The following is a 25,549-nucleotide window of genomic DNA, read 5'->3' on the forward strand; positions in this document are numbered from 1 at the left end:
TTGTTTGTTGGCCTAGAAATGATATGAAATCTTTTGTGAAATAGGCATTGGGCCTAAATATCATTATTTTAATGAAATACGTGTCTACGTTCATCTCGATCAGTCATTTTTTTCCTTTCGTATTTTTCATTTGGTTGATTGTCTTACAAATAATTCTTTCATTTGTAATTCTTTTGCACAAACATATTCATAAATTTATATTCTTGGTATATTCTTTGATCTGCCCACATAGGTCTTCAGATATCAATGACATGAGTGACGCTGCCTCAAACGCGGAACCTATTTTTGAGCAAGAGGTGTGTTCAGAGGGATCCCATGACTTTGAAAATGACGAAGATTATGATGCATCTCCGGACTTGTTAAGAATGATGGAACAAGAGGATAAGCATATCCTACCTCATAGGGAATCGTTAGAAATAGTGAGCCTAGAGGATGGAAAGGAGGTGAAAATTGGAACTGAAATCACCGCAAAGACAAGGCAAGACCTCATTAATTTGCTCCGAGAGTTCAAGGATGTTTTCGCGTGGTCGTACCAAGATATGTCTGGGCTAAGTACTAACATTGTGGTGCATCGTCTGCCCATAAAGGAGGATTGTAAACCCGTTCAACAGAAGCTTAGGAGAATGAGACCTGACATTGTGTTGAAAATAAGAGAAGAAGTCAAAAGACAATTCGACGCTGGTTTCTTACAAGAGGTCAAGTATTCGGATTGGGTAGCCAACATCGTCCCTGTTCCCAAAAAAGATGGAAAGGTACGAATGTGTGTGGATTACAGGGATTTGAACAAGGCTAGTCCAAAGGACAACTTTCCACTGCCTCACATTGATACTTTGGTAGATAACACGGCGGGCTATTCATTGTTTTCTTTCATGGACGGTTTCTCTGGATACAATCAAATAAAGATGCATCCTGGAGACATGAGAAAAACCACATTCATTACCTTATGGGGAACATTCTGTTACAAGGTAATGCCCTTCGGATTGAAGAATGCGGGAGCAACGTATCAAAGAGCTATGGTGACTTTGTTTCACGACATGATGCACAAGGAGATCGAAGTCTATGTTGACAATATGATCGCGAAGTCTAGAACGGAAGAAGAGCATGTTCAGGTCTTGAAAAGGTTATTTTTGAGATTAAAGAAATTTCAGCTCAAGCTTAACCCGGCCAAATGCACGTTTGGAGCCAGATCAGGGAAGTTATTAGGCTTCATAGTTAGCAAAATGGGGATCGAGGTTGACCCAGACAAAGTAAAGGCAATACGAGATTTACCTCCCCCGCGCACTCAGAAGGAGGTTCGAGGTTTCCTAGGGAGGCTGAATTACATTGCTCGGTTCATCTCACAACTGACAGAGAAATGTGATCCAGTATTCCGGCTCTTAAAGAAACATAATCCGGGTGAATGGGATGAAGAGTGTCAGAGGGCTTTCGATAGGATAAAGCAGTACTTGGCTAATACTCCAGTCTTATCACCTCCAAGTCCAGATAGGCCATTGATATTGTATCTAACAGTGTTGGAGAATTCCATGGGATGCGTATTGGGCCAACATGATGAGACGGGAAAGAAAGAAAAGGCAATATACTATCTCAGTAAGAAATTTACCGATTGCGAAATGAGGTACTCATCAATTGAGAAGTTGTGTTGTGCTCTAATCTGGGCAACCCGAAGACTGAGGCAGTATATGTTGTATCACACGACTTGGTTGATTTCAAAGTTAGATCCTTTAAAATATATGATGGAATCGACTGCTTTGAACGGGAGAATGGCTAGATGGCAGATCTTGCTCTCAGAATTTGATATAGTATATGTCAGTCAGAAGGCCATAAAGGGAAGTGCAATAGCCGATTTCCTAGCTAGTAGAGCCTTGGAGGACTATGAATCTTTGAATTTCGATTTTCCAAACGAGGACTTGATGTATGTGGCGAATACTGAAGAAAATCCTCAAATGGATCACGTATGGAAGTTAAATTTTGATGGAGCTTCAAATGCTACGGGTAATGGAGTTGGGGCAGTCTTGGCATCCCCAAGTGGAGATCATTATCCTGTTGCTAGCAAGTTGGACTTCGATTGTACAAATAACATGGCAGAATATGAAGCATGTATTATGGGCATTCGTGCAGCCATTGAACGGAACATCAAAGTACTAAGAGTATACGGGGATTCAGCGTTGGTGATATACCAACTCAAAGGGGAGTGGGAGACTAGAGATCCTAAGCTAATCGGTTATAGAAAACTAGTTCTTGAATTGGCTGAGGAGTTTGACGATATCACCTTCTATTACCTCCCACGGGAGGAAAACCAAATGGCTGATGCATTAGCTACTCTAGCTTCGATGATTCAGGTGAATAGACTTGAGGCAATGAGGCCTGTTCAGATGAGTATTTCTGAGACCCCGGCTAATTGCTGCAATATTGAGGAGGAGGGAAAAGATGATTGTCCTTGGTATCGGAGTATCTTACAATATGTGAAGAATCGGGAATACCCTGATCAAGCGACAGAGAATGACAAAAGAACTCTGAGAAAGATAGCCATTGAATATGTCTTAGATGGAGAAGTGTTATATAAAAGAAGGAATGATCAAGTACTGTTAAGATGTGTGGATGCTGTGGAAGCCAAGAAAATTTTGGAAGAAGTCCATGAGGGTATTTGTGGGACGCACGCCAGTGGTTTCACGATGGCCAGACAGATCATGAGATTTGGGTACTATTGGCCCACCATGGAAGGAGATTGTATTGATCATGCCAGGAAATGCCACAAATGCCAAATTTACGGAGACAAAATACACGCGCCTCCTTCACCTCTTCACGTCATGACCTCTCCTTGGCCGTTTTCCATGTGGGGTATGGATGTTATTGGGCCAATATCACCAAAGGCTTCTAATGGGCATCGCTTCATCTTCGTAGTAATTGATTACTTTACCAAGTGGGTGGAGGCTGCTTCATATGCAAATGTCACGAAAGCAGTAGTCAGCAAATTCTTGAAGAAGGAGATCATTTGTCGATATGGAATGCCTGAGAGGATCATATCCGACAATGCGACGAACTTGAATAATAGCACAATAGCTGAAGTTTGTAGCAAATTTAAAATTAAGCATCATAACTCATCGCCGTATCGTCCCAAAATGAATGGTGCAGTGGAGGCGGCCAATAAAAACATTAAAAGGATTGTGGGGAAAATGACTGAAACTTACAAGGATTGGCATGAGAAGTTATCATTTGCTCTCCTTGCCTATCGAACATCTGTTAGAACTTCTACTGGGGCAACGCCTTTTTCTCTGGTTTATGGAATGGAGGCAGTATTACCCATTGAAGTTGAAATCCCTTCTCTACGGGTGTTATCTGAGCTACAATTGGATGAAGCTGATTGGATCCAATCTCGGTACGATCAGTTGAACCTAATAGAAGAAAAGAGGCTAAGAGCTATTCACCATGGGCAAATGTACCAGAAACGAATGATGCGAGCCTATAATAAAAAGGTTCGCCCCCGAGAATTTCGAGAAGGGGACTTGGTACTAAAAAAGATTCTTCCTATGCAAAAAGATTATAGAGGAAAATGGATGCCAAATTGGGAAGGCCCTTATGTTGTAAAGAAGGCCTTTTCTGGTGGAGCTTTGATCCTATGCGAGATGGATGGCAAAAGTTTACCAAATCCTGTAAACGCAGACTCCGTCAAGAAATACTTCACATGAAAGAAAGGGGAACCAAAGTGAAAACCCGTAAAGGGCGCTTTGCTTCCTAAAAAAAAAAAAAAACTTTGGAGAGGCTAAGGTGAAAACCCGTAAAGGGCACTTTGAGACCAAAGAGGGCTTGAGTCGAAAACCCGAAAAGGGCGACTCAAGTATTGGGCAGGATTGGAGCATCAGGGCTTGAGCGGATCAAATTTTGATCAGGGGCATGTGATGATCTTGCTTTGCCAATAAGAAAGGATATGCAACATCTTGGAACATTGACAGAGTATTGCAGATCTCCTGAACACATGTCAAACTTAGAAGGGTCTTCGGAAAGTTTGTACAGAGAAACTCAAGCGGCGATAACTGGGGCACCTAGTTCTTAGGTGTATTCTTGAAAATACATTTTTATTTTCTTTCTTTCTTCCTTTCCTTTTGTGAAAACGTACATTCTCAATCCACTTCTTTGTTACCTTTCTTTCGCCATCTTTGATGTTTTATTTGAGTTATAATCAGAACTAGCTTTATTCTTATCCATTGTTATGATCTTTTTGCAAACATGTTGCATAGGAATAATGATTAACGAACTAATAAAACTTTCAGGAATGAAGTTTTGCACATTACTCTGGAAAATTTCTAAATAATATAGGGACCTGAAACATGACTAATGTTTAGAACACGCCAATTTTAAAGGTTGGAAATCTAAGAAGGAAGAGTCTAAGTTAAAGACTATCCTTTCAGATTTTGTCGTCTAAACATTGATTGAACAAAATGACAAGCTGTCGTGTTAATTACAAAGCTTAAATGAACAAGCAAGCAATGATCATCAGGCAATAGGAAGAGGTTACCTCGGAGAAGAGAGCCTTCACTGGCGCATAAGACTTTGGTACGATACCTTGAGAATGGTGTAGGAAACCAGAACGGTTCAGATCCTATATCCCCGAATTGTGATAAAAGAGGACAGAGGAAAAGCCACACATTTCTACCCTTAGATTACTGTGAGAGAATGATGGTACAAATTTTGGAGTCCCAGTGGATATAACTTTGAGGTTTACAATGGGGACAGTCTGGCTAAATGTTTCTTCAGAAAAATCAGTCAAGCGAGAAGGCGTTGTAGCACATCAGTCACAAAACCTTGATAAACTTCGAGTAGTGATAACCTAAGCGAGATCATTCTCGGAAAAATAAAATTCTGCATTCATGCAAACACCATTCACATATGTCTAGTTAGGAGCATTTGTTTCATTTTGATCATGTCATCCTAATCATTAGGCATAATTAGGTTTATTATACAGGTCTTATCTCCCTGAGATTACAGTGGAACAGACCAAAGAATTTCAGATCTTATCTCCCTGAGGTTACAGCGGAGCAGATTGAAGCCAGAGATCTTATCTCCCTGAGATTACAGCGGAGCAGATCAAAGATAGTAATCCTATCTCCTTGAGATTACAATGGAGCGGATTAAAGGATCTTATCTCTCTGAAGTTACAGTATAGAAGATCACATCAGGTCTTATCTCCCTGAGATTACAGTGGAACAGACCGGAGAATTTCAGATCTTATCTCCCTGAGGTTACAGTGGAGCAGATTGAAGCCAGAGATCTTATCTCCCTGAGATTACAGCGGAGCAGATCGAAGACACTATCCTATCTCCCTGAAGTTACAGTGGAGCGGATTAAAATAAAGGATCTTATCTCTCTGAAGTTACAGTAGAGAAGATCACATCAGGTCTTATTTCCCTGAGGTTACAGTGGAGTAGACTGGAGAATTTCAGATCTTATCTCCCTGAGGTTACAGTGGAGCAGATTGAAGCCAGAGATCTTATCTCCCTGAGATTACAGCGGAGCAGATCGAAGACACTATCCTATCTCCCTGAAGTTACAGTGGAGCGGATTAAAATAAAGGATCTTATCTCTCTGAAGTTACAGTAGAGAAGATCACATCAGGTCTTATTTCCCTGAGGTTACAGTGGAGTAGACCGGAGAATTTCAGATCTTATCTCCCTGAGGTTACAGTGGAGCAGATTGAAGCCAGAGATCTTATCTCCCTGAGATTACAGTGGAGCAGATCGAAGACACTATCCTATCTCCCTGAAGTTACAGTGGAGCGGATTAAAATAAAGGATCTTATCTCTCTGAGGTTACAGCAGAGTAGATCGCATCAGGTCTTATCTCCCTGATATTACAGTGGAGTAGACTTAAACCCAAAACCTTGTCCTTCTGAAGTTGTGGCAGAGTAGATTGAAGCTACAAGTCGGACATCCCTGAAGTGCAATAGATTGAAGCGACAAGACAGTGGACTAGAATAAAGCTACCTGAAGAAAAGCGTCAAGAGGAGTCAAGACTCGGCGAGACCGGGCAAAAATTGGTCTTTCTTAATCTTTGCTCTGTTCTCGTTACACGACAACGAGCAAAGAGGGGCAGCTGTACAAGCCCAATTTTCATGCCCGGGCCCAATTAACCTCTGGCCCAAGCAAAAACAAAACACAAAACCTGTTAACAATTGAACCAAAACCAATTAACTTACCCAACTAGCCTAACCCGGAACCCAATTACAAACAGACCCAATTACCATTAACCTAACCTACCCAATCCATTACAGAACAGGCCCAAACCCGAGGCCCAATGTCTTAGCCCAGTAAGCTAACTGCCAAAACTAGGGTTTCAAAAAGTCTGAAACCCTAGCGCCGCACCTAGTACTGTCGCCGCATATCCCATCGGCCACCTGCCCCAGACCTACCGCCACTCCTCTGGTAGCCACCAACTCCACCGCCCTCGTCACATCACCTGCAAAGAAGATGGCAAACACGCAAGCAGAAACGAAGACAAACTTTTTTTTTTCTCTTCTTTCTTTCGGCTATAAAAAGCCAGATCTATTATGTTTGGATGGGATTTTTTTTTCTTCAATTCTTAAAAAGATAGTTGATATACAAATGCTACAATCCTAACAGAGGGAATATTTTTTAAACACCACTAACATCAGAGAATATCAAGAAATCGAAGAGCAAAAACTGAAAAGAAGGTTGACCCATTTTTCTTTCTTTCGATTCTGTTTCTTTCATTTTCATATAATAAAAGAGTAAAAGGAAGTCGATCGGAACCTCTGACGGTCGTGGATCCCTCACCATCGTCGGAATCGGACCTAGAAGGAAGCCGAAAGCCTCCTTCCTTCGGTGTATCTACGTCTCGGTGGTATGGCCTTTAAAAGGTGTCTGAGGCCCGACTGAAAAATCCCCTTTTGAGCGACGGTGGCCACCGGTCACGGTGGTGGAGCGATGACGGCAAGGATGGGCTTCTTTTGAAACCCTAGCAGAGCTCAAATAAACAAAAAGGGGGGGTGTTCTGAAATTTCGGACGAAAATGAAGCAAAAAATGATTTTTTTATTTAAATAATGAAGTGAAACGGTGCCGTTTTGCACCTGGAGCACCAATGTCCAAACGGTGTCGTTCGATCGACTGTACCCGCGTGTCGACCCGACCCGACCCGGAGGATCCGCGTTTTTTTTGTTTTTTGACTATTTGCGCGCGCAGTCCCCTGATTTGGCAGCGTGTTGTAATTTGATCCCTTTTTCGATATTTTCTCCTTTTTTAAATTTAGCCCCTGCAATTTCATTTTGTTCCGACTTGGCCCATTTCAACGCTGCGTTTTGGGCCTGTGGTTTATTTGCAGTTTTGGCCTTTCCCTTTTCAGCACGCGTTGCAATTTGGTCCTTTTTTTGTTTTTTATTTCGATTTCGCCCAGTACTTCCGTCTTTATTCTGATTTAATCCATATTTTAGCAATTTTATTATTATTATTACTATTATTATTGTTATTATTATTATTATAATTGTTTTTATGCATATACGTATTTTTTTAACTTATCTAATATGTAAACACTCATTTTTATATACATATCTATCTATATATATAATTAAAACATATATATTATATATATTATTATTTCATATCTATTTTTTTATTTATTTATTTTTTGAAATACGTATATTATATATTATCTTATTTTATTTTTATAATCCACATCTGTATATTTTTTATCTACATACATACCTTCTTATGTTTTGTAATATTTATGCCTTTCTTAATATATATATGTACATATTTTAACCTTTGTAAATACATATATATATATCTATATATACATACATTTTAATTTTTTTTGCCTATATATATCTTTATATTTAATCGTATTTACTATTTATTTGTTTCATTTTCATTTTCATTATTATTTTGAACGAATGTTTAATTTATTTGTTTATATACATTGTTATTTTATATGATTGTAGGTTTGACTTTTATTTATTTTATATTGTTGCTATTGCTCGTATCATTTTTACAATTTTGTATTCATTATGATTTTGTCATGTATAACAATGTAATTTGCTTTCACATTTTTTACTTCGACTTCATGTTTTTATTTCACTCGATAATAAAATTTGTTTAAAAAAATGATATTTTGTGTTTAGATTCGAGAGGATCGTACCCTAACTCACTGGGTTTCGATTTCCACAATAAATCTAAACACACTAATCTTTTCAAACTCAAGTTTTGAAACGATCTCGGGAATTAAGAAAAGATCGTGTCCTAACTTACTGGGCATGATCCCTTTCCTAAACCCGGGATAATAAAATATCTTTTAAATAAGTAAAATTCTGGCATTCATTCACGTATTGGGAATTTGAGACATTGTATTCTAACTTACTGGATATGATTCTCTTTCTCGAATAATGTGAAATATGCCCATTTTCCTGAAAATTTTCAACGTTTTAATACAAGGATCGTATTTTTTTAAATTCTTCTAAGTTTTCAATTTTCGACATTAAGACATTAAGTAATCAACTAAGGTACCAATTTTGGGCGTATCGAGGGTACTAATCCTTCCTCGTGCGTAACCGACTCCCGAACCCGTTTTCTGAATTTCGCGGACCAAACTTGTTGTTTTAATAAAATCAAACCGTTTATTAAAAACAACCGCTTTTCGAGGTGATCCAATCACACCTTATAAAAAGGATTGGTGGCGACTCCTGTCTCATTTTTTTCAAAACCCAAGTCGACCCCGTTTTATCCAAAAAATGGTGTCAACAATGATTAAATTTGAGTTTTGAATATGATATTTTTATTTTTAAACAATACACGAAATTAGAAAGAACCCTAAGTCAACCTATAATTATTTTAAACTTTTTGGTACATTAATATATGGCAAAACAATATAGGTGCCAAGTTCGATATTTTCTTTGTATATGTATCACATTACACATTTGATGAAAGTTCAAAAATTAATGGTTGGTAAAAGTACTATGGATGCCCTTATATTAAGAGTCAACATGTATTTTGTTTTCTCTACTTAAAAATGAACAAATTGGTCATTTTGTTTAAAAAATTATTCCTTTCTACTGTTCAAATGGTCAATGTATGTAACATGAAATACACGTGACATAACATGTATAGCTGTCTAGTTATAATTCTATAGTAAAAATGAATGAAAATTTTAACTGAATTAACAATTTATTTTTTAATTTAATGTAGAAAAACTAATTTATTTATTTTCAATAAATTTAACTCTTAATAAAAATATCTATAAAATTTTTACCACCGACATTAACCTTGTATATAATGTTGTGAATGATTGACTGAAATTTTTAATTACCACTAAAAACAGTGTCTTGGTGTGGGCACTCCTGCCATTGAAGCTAACTGCATTGGTAATGTGATGAAAGCTTATTTTTTAGGTTATTTTTTTTCAATAATTTAATGTATATTAGTAATTTTATTTTGAATTTTAAAATTTTTATTTAAATTTAATTTTTTTAAGATGAAAAATATAATATTAAACTATTAGACAAACGATATATATGACATCACTGAAAATTATGATTATGATTGATGTTTAGATCCATACTTTTTCATTTTTCTACAATGATAAATATTATCTCAAACAGTGGGGAATGGTGTTCATAATGACCATGCTTTGCCCCACTTAAAAATTACAAATAATAAGACAAATGAGTACTAGAAACATCATTTGTACATGTCATGTGCCACATTTGAGGTCGAATCTACCACTTTTTTTTTTCTCTTTTTGCCACTTATCCTAATAAACCTGCATAGATGGCACCCATCTTTATCTTTACACTTTTATTAAACCCATATCTAAATCTAAATATAAAAATTAAAATAGTTCAATATATGCTAAATTACATCTTTCTCTTTTCGTATCAGTTGTATTAATCGAATTTTTTTTATCTTTTTTATAGTTTAATTTAAAGTATATTCTTATACTTATTGATAAGTACTAATTTACTATATTAATCATTAAATTATCTCTTAGAATTCACTGATAAAATTTTAAATTTAATAATTTAATAATTTAAATAAATATTAATTTATTAATTAAGTTATAATTTTTTTATCAAATTATCAAATAAAAATTTAACCATTTATTAATGAATAATAATGATAATTTTCCTTAAACCAAAGAATTAAACATGGCCTTAGCATTAAATTACAAATGAAGAGGTTGATGTGATATTTCAAAGAAATCCTACAGTATGTGTGCAGGTGGCAGAGGCTCTTATATTGAGAAGAGGCCAGCTTCATCGTTAATTCCTAGGTAAGTAGCTGCCAGCTACTACTTTGCTGTTCTGCTCCTGCTGCCAACTATCTATCTTCACTTTCTTCTCACTACGTTTCTATACCAAGGAAGACAAATTTGAATAAAATATCTTAGCTTTTTATTTTTTAAATTTATATTTTTAAATATTCTAAAATAAATGAAAACTTAATATTGTCAATAAATATATTGAATTGGAATGTGAATGATATGTAACTATTTAATTTATTTTTTAAATTTAAATATTTTAAAAAAAATTTAAAAAATTTATTAAAATTATATAAAAAACATAAAAATTATATAATTTTTTAAAAATTAATTAAATACTCATATATCATTTACATTCAATACAAGTGTATATCATGTCAATAAAATTAATAAATATTAATTTTTTATTTATTTTATGACAATTAAGAGAAAAATAAGATTAAAATAATTTTTAAATAGAAAAGATAAAAAAATCATTAACTTGATATGAAATTCTGCAAATAGTCAAACCCTTCATTATGAATCTCTAATTAAAGAAACACAATCTATAATCGCAAATTCAATGCACTTCCTTCTTGTTTGCTGTGTTAGATATGTTAAAGCAAGTAGCTAATTGCAAGGTGGTAGGTCCAAAAGCAAATGGATTTTGAATTATTTGAGTAATTTTTATTTATTATAATAGTTTAAAATAATATTTTCATTTTATTTGTTAAAAATAATTTAAATATATCAATTTATTTAAATTTTTAAATATTATGATAATTTTTACATTATAATTAAAATATTTTTATCATATTTAATGTATAATATAGTTTTATTTTATATAATTAATATAACATAAAATTATTCAATGAATAACTAACATATATGCATTATTTTATCATTCAAAAATGGTATTAATAGAATTTTTTAATAATTATAAAAAATATTTATACAAACTATACAAATTGATATATTGTAAAAATCTTTGCTAATAATTTTAGTTTAATTTTATTTTCTTAATAATCTATTTGTATATCTGGTGGCCAAAACCTTACCCAACCCTTTATAAGAGGTCTCTAACCTAAATCACCTTTTACTGCATTAAAAAACCTATACTTGAGTGTATGTTTTGATCGTTGAATTTTTATTTAAGTCATTAGATTTTTTTTTAAGTTTAGCTAACGAGCTTCAAGCTGATTTAACAATTGATACAATTGATCAATACCTGCTAATGAGTAGAAAAACATTTAGATCCAAGTCAACTTGACAGTTAATGTCAAAGATTTGAGAAGAAGGTTATTGGATTTTGGTTTGCAGATTCATGAAATTTAAAATTATTTCATGAAAAAAAAATAAGTTGTAGAAGAAAAGAAAAATGAGAGCTTTCGATTGATGCAAGAGGTGCGAATGGAGAAGACCATACAATAGTGATTTTAACATCCAGTGACAAACGAAAATTTTTGAACAATACAATTACTAATTTGTAACTTTTTGAAGTTGAGTGAGCAAAATATAAACTTATAATTCAATGACCTCGAGTGTAGTTTACCCTTAAAAAAAACCTAACTTTCATTCAACATTTTATTTCATTTTCAATTTGTTATTTATAATATTATTTATAAAGGAGTTTTTCAATTATAGGGATAAATATCAAATTTATACATGAACTTTGCTCTAATATAAAGTTTGATATATGAACTTTGATTTGGTGTAATTATGCACATCAAACTTGAATAACGGTTCAATTGTATACATAAAACTTTGGATTTGATTCAGTTGTACACATTTAAAAAAAAATTGAACATATACATTTATTTTTATTTTGAATTAATATAATTGTTTGTGTATGCAATATATCAACATAAAATGGTGGTAATTCAATAATATTTTTTGTGATTTGTAAACATTTAATCAAATTAAAGTTTCATATATAAAATTGCACAAAATCAAAGTTCATGTATAGTTTTTTTATTTATTTCTTAATTATATTGTTATGTTTTATTTAAATTTGTTATTAATAATGTTTTTGTGCAAGATATATTTTTATTTATAATTTATAATATAGGAGAATATTTGGTATTCTGGTAGTGTACTTTTATTATTCCACAAGTAATTTTAAAAAATTGACATGTGTCTTTTTAAAAAAAAATATTATACCCATAGAATACTTGTCAGTCCCTTGACCCTACTTGTAAAGTTTAAAAGCTGCACTGACAGTTTGCCAAATAATTTTCTTTGTAATATTAGGTTTTAAATGTTAGTATTTACAAGGCTAGTTAAATAAATTTTATATTTATTCATAATATCTATTATTTAAGTAAGTTTTATTTACGGATTTGTTTTTTTTTAATTTATATGTTATGTTTTATTTATAAATTACAATATTATTATTAAAATGTTATATTTTTTCAAATTAGTATTTATTTTATCTATAATTTATATAAAAGCATGTTTTTAAATTTTTTTTAACTAACGATAATATCATTTATTTTTATTATATTACTAAATTCACATTTTAAAATAAAACAAGTTAAAGTAAAATAGAAGTTGTGATAATTATACATTTCGAAATATTTATAGTTTATGGGAATAAATTATATTAGGATAATCCGAAAAAGCATAGTTTTTAGGCACCAATAAAATAATGACACGTCATAAAATTTTAAAGATAACAAAATATTATTATACACTCATCTATATCTAATATCTTCTCCAACTTAACTTTAATTAAATTACTTAAAATAATTAATTTTTTAAATTATAAACAAACATCTTTTCTTCTTTTTCAAATTTTAATGTGCAATCAATTTTTTTAAAATAAATTAGTAATTTTTCTGCATTTTTTTCCGTGTCATTAACATATAATTTTGGTGATTATTTTACCCTAAACCTCGAATCCAAAATCCCAAATTTTGAACTTAAACCTCAAACCCTGGGGTTTAGGGTTTTAGATTTAAGGTTTAGGTTTCGATTTTGAGTTTTGGGATTCAATGTTTATGTTTAGGGTTAAAAAGTTTGAGATTTAGGATTCAAGTTTAAAATTTAAAGGTTCGAGGTTATGAGTTACAAGTGTGGGGTTTAAGGTTCATGTTCATGGTTGAAAGGCTTTAGTGATATGGGTTTGAGTTTAGGGTTTGGGTTTAATCTTCGGGGTTCATGGTTTGAGATTTTAAATTTAGGGTTTAAGTTTTAATATTTTATATTTAGAGTTTAGGGTCTATTATTTAGCATTTAGAATTTAAGGTTACGTATTCAAATTTAGGTTTGGGGATTTAGGTTTAGTGTTTGTAATTTTAGGGTTTAAGATTTAGTGTCAAATTAAAAGTTTAGCATTTAGGGTTTGAGTTTGATTTTAGGGTTTGGGTTTCATAGTTTTGAGTTTATGGTATGAGATTTTCAATTTAGGATTCATGGATATTAGTTTAAGTTTAAGGTTTGGGTTTGGGATTTAAGTTTTAGAATTTAGGGTAAAAAAATTATCAAAATTATTTACCAATGACATGAAAAAAATTGTTGACATGTAAATGTTTATGTATCAAAATTATTTATCGTAATTTTTGTAAATTTTTATCCTAAACCTTAGATCCAAAATTATAAACCCTGAACCCTAACCCATAAACCATAAACCAAAACCGTAAATTTGAACCAATAACCTTAAACCTAAACCATAACCCGCAATCTCATAACTCGTAAGTGGAAAACCTTAAACCTTAAACTCGAACCCTAAACCCCCAACTCTTGAACCTTAAATCCAAACCCTAAATCTCGAGGTTTGTGGTGTGAAGTTTAAGGTTTAGGATTCGAGTCCAAGATTCAAGATTTTGGATTCGGGGTTCAGGGTAAAATAATTACCAAAATTATGTGTTAATAACATGTAAAAAATTGCATAAAATTACTAATTTTTTTAAAAATTGGTTGCACAAAAATAAAAAATATTAATTTATGGGAAAGAAAAAATGATTAAAATTTGCAAAAAAAAGGAAGAGAAGAAAGATGTTTGTTTATAATTTAAAAAATTAATTATTTTAAGTAATTAAATTAAAGTTAAATTAAGTTGGAGAATATATTAGATATAGATGAGTGTATATTAATACTTTGTTATCTTTAAAATTTTATGATGTGTCACTATTTTATTGGTGCCTAAAAACTATACTTTTTAGGATCGTATTAATATAATTTGTTCCATAGTTTTATTAGAAGTTGAAGTTGTGAGAATTACACATTTAAAAATAATTATAATTTAATTTACAATTACTAGCTAAAAAATGTTGTGCTAATTTTAAAATAGAGTTATTACTTGAATAAAAATGTAACACCCCTAACCTCTCTCCGTCGTCGGATTAGACTAAGGAGCATTACTAACAAATCAAACAATTAATTAAATCATAATCAACATATAAACTAATTAATAACATTATAATATGCAGGGGCAAGTCACGACAATCTAATACTTTCATTCTAGATTCTTATACATTCGAATAATAAATTATGCTATGCATTTCTAAACTTGGTCTTCCACTGTCTACACTCTTATCACTATTTATCCATTATTGAATGTCAGAATTCGGATACATAAAAAACTATTCCAATTATTAGCATCATTGAATTAGTTCATACTTTGTCTATGATTATCTTTTTAATTTATCTTCGATGATGTTATTGGAATGCACTTAATTTAGGTTTGCTAATCCACCCCAATTTAGAGTAAAAGTTACTCTTACAGCCCCTATTACGAGTTTATGGGACCCTAAAAGTAGTTTAAATATAGACAGGGACTAATTTGAAACAATTTTGGAAGTTTAGGAAATAATTACAAAAATTTCGATTTCAGGGGTCACACACCCGTGTGCCTCACACGGCTGAGACACACGTAAGTGTCTCAGGTCGTGTAACTCTCTAACTTGGGTCTCACGGCCATGTGTGTTGCCCGTGTGTGACGTACGCTCGTGTGGCCAGGCCGTGTGCACCCAAAAGTACCTTAAAACTCAAGTTTACCATTTCCTATTTACTTGGACACTAAGCAACTCAATTACCAATCGTTTAACCTATTCAAAACACGATTAAACATGCCCAAAATACACCAAATTCATCACCTAATATGCCTAACAAATGTACCCTCATTGTTACCACATTTTATATGTTCAAATACGTCAACAACACATCAACATTTAAGACTTTCATTCATATCACACTTAGCATATTTGAACTAACTTTCAAACTTCTAAAGTTACCAAATATGAAGCTAAGCACATACCAAGCATTATGCTAAGCTACCAAACTTTAAACTATCACATACCAAAATATAAACTAGGCTAGCATACCAACATAGCCTCAACCACAACCATATACACATTTAACCATCATTTCACTAGAAACTAAGTTAACAACATCTTATAAACGATATCAACAAAAGACTCCATAGGTACATGCCATTACAAAATGAAATATCACCACACTTGAACTCGGGATTTGTCATTTGATGTTGAGTCGGTAAAATTCGAACAATACCTAGCTTGTGCACGAAAAAAAAACTGCACGCTGAGTAAAACTTAGTGGTATTTTTATAATCCGAATAACATAAACTTGATATAAGTATTTAAAATGCAAAATGCAACAAGTAAGCTATGTTCATGTGTTTCAATTCAATAGTATAATTTTTGCTCATTCCTTATTCACATCTACTAAGATTTTCACATGTTCAAATATATAAGTATATATCAATGACATTTCATTTAACATTTGAATACATCATCTCATGCAATGGCATGATTCATATATTTGATCAATACTTGAATTCATTCAAGTTTCACACCTCAATTCATTAATTCATCATTTCATTTCTCATCTCATAATCATTTCTCATATTTGTCATTTCAATATTTTTTCATCTCATATTCATTTCTCATCTTTCCCATTTCAATATCAATCACATAAATTATTATTTTACTTCCCCTATTAACACGACATGGACTCAGATGGATACACAGATTCAACCAACACACCAATTTGACACCTAGTGCCTCATCAGATAAATCCGAAGTAATAATTGCGCCCATGCTACATAAATTAACACCCAGTGTCTCATCGGTTAAACTGAAGCAAATTGGCACCCAGTGCCTCATCGACTCGAGGTCGAAGTAATCCCTGATAATATTTTTCGGTTCTTGACAAATCTTTTGACAATCTTGTCAAATATTGAAATCAACCATTAATTCTTATGTAAATATTGTTTAAAGGACCTGATTTAGGTGAATCAGATCAGAATTGAGCGTGAGAAACGTCGATCGGACTCTCGACGAAAGGCGTGTGTTCTTTTACAAGTGAATCAGGGTAAATCGTGCCTAAGATTAGGGCCACATGGTCTGCCATACGAGCGTGTGGACTACACGGCCGACCACATAGCCATGTGCTGTAGAAACCCTAGTGCAGTTCGTGTACCACATGACTGTGTCTCCCATGTAGGTTATTTTTGCATTTCCATCACTTAAAATCTGACTTAGAGCTTGTTGGACTACAAAATATCCTTTAGAAATTGTGTCTCGTCAGGGTCGTTGTCACGACATTAACACATTGGTATTGTGACATCCTCAACAGACTATCATTTAACTCATTGAGTACTTTTATATTACAACATTGGTCTTCAGTGTCACGACATTGTCCTCAGGCAGGTTTTGACTTCTGCATCTTCAGGGTTGTGGCTGGTGTTGCGACATCATTGACCTAATGTTGAGACCACAAGTGTTGGTGTTGTGACCTTGCGGGCAGTCCTCTTGATCATGCCATTCGGTGAACTCCAACTCCTTAGTTGATCCAAAAAAACGTTGGTGTCACGACCTTGGCTCTAGTTTAGGCTCATCTTCTCATTCTTGCATCAATTAAGTGCTTGAAACAAGCTCAACTCAACTATTAAGCTACTAATGGCATATACTTGTCATTTTATTCAGAAAAACATTAAAATGCGATAAAAACTAGAATCAAACATGAAATCTATAAAATGAAAAAAAAACAACAAAAGATGCTACAAGCTATTCGAGAATAAGCTCTTTTAAGTGTTTAAAGAGCTTAATTTGACACGTATATATATATACGGCAAATCAACTCTCGACATTAAAAATGTTACAAATGTTGTGATCCTATTGCTCAACATTTTATTTCTGTTGATGTAACCTCCATATTTCTCCTCTACATCTGTATCCTAAAATGAAATTGTTGAAGCCCTCCCAGCTCCTTTCTTACCCATTAATAATACACCTTCCACTAAACCTCTTCAAGTTTATTCTCGTTGCGTCACTTCACATGCTCCTAATCTTCCTTCTACAAATTCAAGTCAGGTAGCTGTCCAAGTGACTCATCTCCTACACAAGCATCTTCTCCACCTCCGGTTTAGCCTCAAACGGAAGAACACACTCCACGTTTTGCTCTTAGAAAAGGTATTCGGTCATCTTGAAATCGTCATCCTATTTACAACTTTTTGAGTTTTCACCGTCTATCACCATCTTATTATGCCTTCACCTTATATTTATCCAATGTGTCTATATCTAATACAATTAGTGCAGGAAAGACTGATCATGGATGACAAAAAGCTATGGTGGAAGAAATGAATGCTCTTGATGCTAATCATACGTGGGATGTTTTTCCCCTATCACCAGGAAAGACTGTTGTTGGATGTCGATGGTTATACACAATTAAAGTTGGTTTGGATGGGAAGATAGACTGGTTAAAGGCACGTTTGGTTGCTGAATGGTTTTCACAGATTCCTAGTCTCGATTATGGGGAAACTTTCTCGCCAGTTGCTAAAATCACTTCCGTTCACCTCTTGATCTCCCTTGCTGCAATGAGTCATTGGAGTATTCATCAGCTCGACATTAAAAATGCTTTTCCTCATGGGGATTTAAATGAGGAAATTTATATGGAGCAACCGCCTAGATTCGTTGCTTAGGGGGAGTCTAGATTAGTTTGTTGATTAAGGAAATCTTTTTATGGTTTGAAGCAGTCGCCGAAAGCTTGGTTTGGACGGTTCAGTGTTGTCATTCAACAATTTGGGATGAAAAGGAGTGAATCTGATCACTCATCTTCTATCATCATAACACTCATGGTAAGTGCATCTATCTGGTTGCTTATGTGGATGATATTGCTATCACAGGTGATGATCAGGAAGGAATAATGCAACTCAAGCAACATCTTTTCGAAAATTTTCAAACTAAAGATTTGGAGAAAGCTGAACTATTTTATAGGTATTGAAGTGGCAAAATCAACCACAGGCATTGTGATCTCTCGAAGGATATATGTGTTGGATATATTAGAAGAAACAAGAATGTTGGATTGTAAACCTGTTGATACACAAATGGATCCTAATTTCAAGCTTATTCCAGGACAGGGGGAGCCACTAAAAGATCCTAGGCAATATCGAAGGTTGGTTGGAAAATTGAATTACCTTACTATCACACGTCCGAATACTTCTTTTTTCAGTGAGTGTGGTTAGCCAATTTCTTCAAGCTCCATGTGATAGCCATTGGAATGTTGTAATGGACATCCTTCGATATGTCAAAGCTGTTGAATATTGGCAATATCCCACATTAGGAAAAGATAGAAATGGAGGGGGTTTGGTTTGTTATATATAGAACCCCTCCCCCTTTGGTTGTATCATCCCAAAATCTTCTCCTTTGTAATATTTCTAGAGGAAATATTAATTTGGTAGTGTCCGAGGACGTAAGCTAAATTGGCCGAACCTCGTTAAATCTCTGGTATTTTATTTCTTATTTGTTTGCTTATATTTAATAGCTTTATGTTGGTTATATTTATTTAGTTATTATTGCTATAAATATCTAAGTGAGTTCTGTCTAGTTGTTGGGTTTTAAGCGGGACCATTGTGACCCCTCCAATTTAACTGGGAATTTTCTTAGTATAATTGTTGGCATAATAATTATCTAAATATTTCTGATAATATTGTTATTAATATTATCGTCGCTTCCGCAACAATTGGTATCCGAGCCAAGGTTTTGTAGTATGCTCTGTGTTTGCAGCTTAGTCTGATCTTACACATCAGAAACATTTCCGAAAGCTTGTGGGTATTCTGCATTTGGTGGCTATTAAGTAGAAGCTATGGCAAAAATGACAGAAGAAAAACCATCCATATCAACAACTTCCACTTCGTACATTTTGCCGAGGATTGGAACTGCAAATACGAGATTTGTAGTGGAAATTTTTGATGGAACAGGTCATTTCGGCATGTGGCAAAGTGAGCTTCTAGATGCCCTCTTTCAACAGGGTCTAGATATTGCCATTGAGGAAGAAAAACCAGAAGGGGTTGATGATAAAGAATGGAAGACCATCAACCGATTGGCATGTGGTACAATTCGATCATGTCTTTCCAGAGAGCAGAAGTATACATTCAGTAAAGAGACTTCTGCAAGTAAATTGTGGAAAGCATTGGAGGAGAAATTCCTGAAGAAGAACAGTCAAAATAAGTTGCATATGAAGAAAAGACTGTTTCGTTTCAGTTATGTTCCTGGTACCACAATGAACGAGCACATTACCAATTTTAATCAGCTGGTGGCTGATTTGTTGAATTTGGATGTGACTTTTGAAGACGAAGACTTGGCGTTAATGTTGTTGGGATCGCTTCCAGAGGAGTTTGAGTACCTTGAAACTACTTTACTTCATGGAAAGTCGGAAGTAACTTTCAATGAAGTAACTGCTGCATTGTATAGCTATGAACTACGCCGAAAGGATAAGTTGAAAGGTTCAAGTGAAGCAGCAGTGGAAGCATTGGTAACAAGAGATCGTCAGGAAAGTCAGTCTAAGGGGAAGAGAAGAAAGTCCAAAGGTCGAGTTGTTGCCAAAGATGAATGTTCCTTTCGCAAAGAAAAAGGACATTGGAAGAAAGATTGTCCAAAATTGAAGAAAAAAGGGAAGACTCCGCAAGATGCAAATGTTGCAGAATGCAATAGTGAAGCAGAGTCAGACTTTTCTCTTAGTATAACATCTTCAACATTATATGCAGATGAGTGGATCATGGATTCTGGTTGTTCCTATCATATGTGTCCCATTCGGGAATGGTTCTTTGAATTTCAAAAACTAGATGAAGGGGTTGTTTACATGGGTAATGATAACACATGTAAAATAGCCGGGATAGGTTCAATTAAACTGAGGAGTCATGATGGATCTACTAGAATTTTGCGGGATGTACGATATGTCCCAAAGTTGAAGAAGAATCTCATCTCTTTGGGGTCGTTAGAATCTAAAGGCCTAGTTGTGACAATACGAGATGGAGTTCTTAAAGCAACTTCAGGAGCATTGGTGATGTTGAAAGGCATAAGAAAGAACAATCTGTATTACTACCAAGGTAGTACAGTGGTCGGGACAACAGCAGCAGCAATTACGAGTACCAAGAAGGACGCTGAGGCAACACAGCTGTGGCATATGCGTTTGGGCCATGCTGGTGAAAAATCCTTGCAAACTCTAGCCAAGCAAGGATTATTGAAAGGTACAAAGACTTGCAAACTTGAATTTTGCGAGCATTGTGTTCTGGGAAAACAACGAAGGGTGAAATTTGGCACTGGGATTCACAATACTAAAGGTATTCTGGATTATGTGCATTCTGATGTATGGGGACCGTCCAAGACTCCATCACTTGGAGGAAGACGTTATTTTGTCACCTTTATTGATGATTTTTCCAGACGAGTTTGGGTGTTTCCTATGAAGAACAAAGATGAGGTGCTTGAAGTTTTCCTTAAGTGGAAAACTAAAGTTGAAAATCAGACAGGAAGGAAGATTAAGGTTCTCCGATCAGACAACGATGGAGAATATAAAAGCGATCCTTTCCTGAAGATATGCCAAGATTGTGGCATAGTAAGGCACTTCACCGTAGGTGGAACACCGCAACAGAATGGGGTGGCAGAGCGTATGAATCGAACGCTTGTGGAGAAAGTTCGATGTATGTTATCTAATGCTGGATTAGATAGAAAGTTTTGGACTGAGGCTGTGACGTACGCTCAACATCTCATCAATCATTTGCCATCATCTGCTATAAATGGCAAGACTCCTTTGGAGAAATGGTATGGAAAACCTGCTACTGATTATGACACCTTGCGCATTTTTGGTTCTATTGCATATTATCATGTGAAAGAATCAAAGTTAGATCCAAGAGCAAAGAAGGCTCTATTCATGGGCTTCAATGCTGGTGTTAAGGGATATCGTTTGTGGTGTCTAGAGGCAAAGAAGACGATAATCAGTAGGGATGTTACCTTTCATGAATCTGCCATGTTGAATAAGGTAAATCCAGAAGGAGTGAGTAGTACTTCGCAGCAGGTGGAGTGTACTCCGCAGCAGGTGGAGTTTGAGCAGAGTGTGGTAATTCCAGCAAAAGGTACCACTAGTGATTCTTCATTGGCAGATGCAGAGTCAGATGAGGAAGAGGTTTCTACCCAAGAACCTCAACAGCAATCAGAGCCAATTGCAGTCAGAAGGCAGAGACGAGAAATTCAGAAACCTGCTCGTTTCACTGACATGGTAGCTTATGCACTTCCAGTTGTTGATAATATTCCATCCACTTACACCGAAGCCATTCAGAGTTTAGAGAATAATAGATGGTTAGGTGCAATGGAAGAGGAAATGCAATCTCTAGAGAAAAACAAGATGTGGAAGCTGGCACAACTACCAAAAGGGAAGAAGGCGATTGGTTGCAAAATTGAAGACACTATTGAAGTTTGTGTTATGAGAAGATGTTCGAAGATGTGGAATATCGCCAAGGTGGAGATTTGTTGAATATTGGCAATATCCCACATTAGGAAAAGATAGAAATGGAGGGGGTTTGGTTTGTTATATATAGAACCCCTCCCCCTTTGGTTGTATCATCCCAAAATCTTCTCCTTTGTAATATTTCTAGAGGAAATATTAATTTGGTAGTGTCCGAGGACGTAAGCTAAATTGGCCGAACCTCGTTAAATCTCTGGTATTTTATTTCTTATTTGTTTGCTTATATTTAATAGCTTTATGTTGGTTATATTTATTTAGTTATTATTGCTATAAATATCTAAGTGAGTTCTGTCTAGTTGTTGGGTTTTAAGCGGGACCATTGTGACCCCTCCAATTTAACTGGGAATTTTCTTAGTATAATTGTTGGCATAATAATTATCTAAATATTTCTGATAATATTGTTATTAATATTATCGTCGCTTCCGCAACAAAAGCTTCTCTTGGACAAGGTATGCTGTACGAAAATAAGGGATATACACAGCTAGTTGGATATTTAGATGCCGACTGAGCAGGATCTCCTTCAGATAGGAGGTTCACTTCAGGATATTGTGTCTTTATTGGAGTAAATTTAACATCATGGAAAAGCAAAAAGCAAGATGTGGTTGCAAGGTCAAGTGCGGAAGTAGAGTATCGAGCTATGGCTTTAGTCACTTAACTTATCTGGTCGAAACAACTTCTTCAGGAGTTAAAATGTAAAGTTGACAGCCCAATGAAGCTAATATGTGATAATCAAGCAACATTACATATTATTACAAATCCGATGTTTTATGAAAGGACAAAACACATAGAGATGGACTATCACTTTATCCGATGAAAAATCGAGTCAGTGTAATACGGCTAGTTTTGCCAATCCTAATGATCATTTAGCTAACATTCTCACTAAACCTCTTAGGAAACCTTGGATTGAGTGTTAAGATATGCTAAGATGATTAGCATAATATTAGGAATTGTGAATGTATGATTTAGCCCGTCAATTAGAATCATAGAGATTTCTTTCCTTATTTCGTATATGTTTTCAGTGCATAAGTACTTCTGTAAGAAAGAAGAATGCTCAAGGCATTTTATTCAGAATTACACTTCTTTTCTCTGTTTTATCAAATGACAACAACCTAAATTGGTAGCAGGCAGCAACAGTTTCTTTTCTTCTCTTCCTCTTTTCTTCTTAAATTAATAATCTCCGATCTCTTATACCGAATATCGAGCTTTGAATTACAAATTGAACTCAACCTTGTTATAGCATGAGGTAAACTCAATTACCCTTTGCCAAACCACAAACATCTGTGCATATTTCAACTTAAAGATGTTAAAGCAAAGGCTTATATTATCAATTTGAACTAATATTCTCTATCAAGAACATATGATCTTTTCATGTTTTTAACTGTCATTCTTGGATAGCAGAATCAGAAGAAAGGAGCAGAGGACTTCAAAGATGCAAGTTGTTCTCCATTGAAGTTTCACGAAATCAAAATACAAGATCTAGACAAGAATGTCTTCTTCATCATCAAAACTCAAATTCAATGTTTGTAACTTGAATCCTGCACCTTGTATGAGCTCCACCAAATTGGATGCTACTCCGGTAGCTTGAACCGTCGTCTGTTTCGTTAACTAAGAAAGATAATAGAAGGGTCATTGCTTTGTTGTAAGTACTGCAATCCCTTGCCCAGTCATGAAGGCAGAATGAACATATAGAAAACTCGATGAATGAACCATGGGATCGTAAAAGAATGAACCATGGGTCTCATAATGAATACATGAAAAGTTTCATCAAGAACCAGCAAGGTAGAAAAAAAGCCTAATATTCGATCACAAATTCAAGTTTTATGACCGCATAGATCAAAGATGGTGGTTATAGGAAGAGATCTGAAATCGTAAATACGAGATATATCAAGCAGCAAGTAAAAAACACTCACCTCAACAGTACCAATACCCTCAAGGACTTGAACCTTCAAATCGGAAACACCTTCTGCTCCCTACAAGGAACAAATAAATCATCCTGTCAATTTAGATGATAGTTTATGGTCAAACAAAAGTAAATAAACAAAATTAAACAACCTGCCATAAAGATATCGACGGAAACCTAGTTGTGCCATTAAACAGACATATAATTAGATTTTTCCAGTTTTGTTTTTAGTGAGGGATAATACAAAAAGATTATGTAAAATATTTCTCTCTGCAATAAGCCATTCTCTAAGGGATTGGGGGAAACACTATACTAAGCTCGGGGCTCCGTATATAGAACAAGAATTTAACTAAGGGGTTGAGTGAAACACTAGACTACACTCAGGGTTCCGGACATAGAAAGAACAGAAATAAGAAGTTAGATTTCCCCCCTTCATTCAATCTGAAGATAAATCTAACAAGCTGCCTATCAAAATGATCATTTTGATACCTCTAATGCCTTGGTCACCTTCGGAATTTCAGCTTCATTCAACATTCCATCTGCCTTCAAAACAAACAAGATCAATTATCAGTTGCCTATTAATGAATAGTTCAAAGGGAAGAAATTCACAGACAAAAATACATATTAACCATATATACAATTTCAAGCAATACTAGTCAAATAGAACCGATTTTTTGCTTGATTTCAAGAATCCAAACTCTGTGGAATACGTAACACGAAGATGCACCCCTAGAGACTAGTCCTTTCAGGGTTCGTGGCTGCCTTTCCCGACAATGTTGTCTCTAAGTTTCGAACTCAAGTTCGGGTGCAATGTGAATTAGCAGTGGAGACTTTTTTAAGTGCTATAAAACATTATACATATTTCCAGAATAAACTCAGAAAGAAGTTCAAGACCCAGCATCATCCATTTGAAAAACATAACAATTCACCATTACTTAATAAAAAACTAACAAAGCAATTTGAACTTTTACATAATTAAGTAGCAAAATAGAAGTTAGAACTCAAACTTATATCATCACTCAACCAAAACAATATTTCATTGCATCAAAAGAGGGACTTTGATAGTTCAATAATAAAAGAAGCCAACTCTGAACAATGGTTCAATTTTCCTTTTGCCAGACCAAAATAACATAAACATTATAATAATTGAAAAAAAGGAACATACCTGGAAGTACATTCTGAGAGTGTCTGAAGGAGAAACAGGAACAGAAACAGACTCTTGTTCGGCGACAGTTGTTTCTTCTTGTTCTTGTTCAACAACAGCTGTTTCTTCTTCTTCTGCAGACTTGAGTTTCCCAGTACCGTAAAGAGTTTTGCTGTTTTTGAAGGATAAGGTTAAGTTGTTGGAAGAAAAGGTGGAAATTTTTTTCTGAAAATGGATAGAATTTGGATAAAAGAAGAGGTTTTTGGGAGATTTAAAATGGGTTTTGGAGATTAAACGCAAAGGAGTTGAAAATGCTGAAATTGTTGCCATTTGGTCTTCAAAATTTGTGCTTTTGGATGAGAGAACCAAGAACTGTTAGTTGATTGTATTATATTATCCGAATTCTGATGAAGAGGGGGATTTTGATTACTTTTTCTGTTGGGCTTGGAAAAAGGGTATTACTTCACTGAGCATGCTTGGACCAACCTTTTGGTATGAATTGGAT

At 34.5% G+C, this 25,549-nt stretch overlaps 1 protein-coding gene across 1 annotated transcript; it reads right to left on the reverse strand.

The window, feature by feature from the left end:
• Positions 1 to 23,303: 23,303 nt before the first annotated feature.
• On the reverse strand, positions 23,304 to 25,544 carry LOC107955577 (uncharacterized). Its single transcript, XM_016891367.2, has 4 exons — positions 25,066 to 25,544; positions 24,390 to 24,443; positions 23,911 to 23,970; positions 23,304 to 23,605 (listed from the first exon to the last, which is right to left on the reverse strand). Exons 1-4 carry the CDS (start codon positions 25,372 to 25,374, stop codon positions 23,477 to 23,479), a joined length of 552 nt encoding a protein of 183 aa, XP_016746856.1. The 5' UTR covers positions 25,375 to 25,544; the 3' UTR covers positions 23,304 to 23,476.
• Positions 25,545 to 25,549: the final 5 nt, after the last annotated feature.

The sequence above is a fragment of the Gossypium hirsutum genome, chromosome A07, assembly GCF_007990345.1.
Source record: "Gossypium hirsutum isolate 1008001.06 chromosome A07, Gossypium_hirsutum_v2.1, whole genome shotgun sequence".
Lineage (NCBI taxonomy): Eukaryota > Viridiplantae > Streptophyta > Magnoliopsida > Malvales > Malvaceae > Gossypium > Gossypium hirsutum.

Bases quoted from the DNA above. Each gene is read 5' to 3' on its own strand.
- LOC107955577 (XM_016891367.2), bottom strand. From the start codon at position 25,374: ATGGCAACAATTTCAGCATTTTCAACTCCTTTGCGTTTAATCTCCAAA. The intron at 24,444-25,065 runs GTATGTTCCTTT...TTTGTTTTGAAG, and splicing joins CTCTCAGAATGTACTTCCAG to GCAGATGGAATGTTGAATGA. The intron at 23,606-23,910 runs GTGAGTGTTTTT...TATCTTTCTTAG, and splicing joins AGGGTATTGGTACTGTTGAG to TTAACGAAACAGACGACGGT.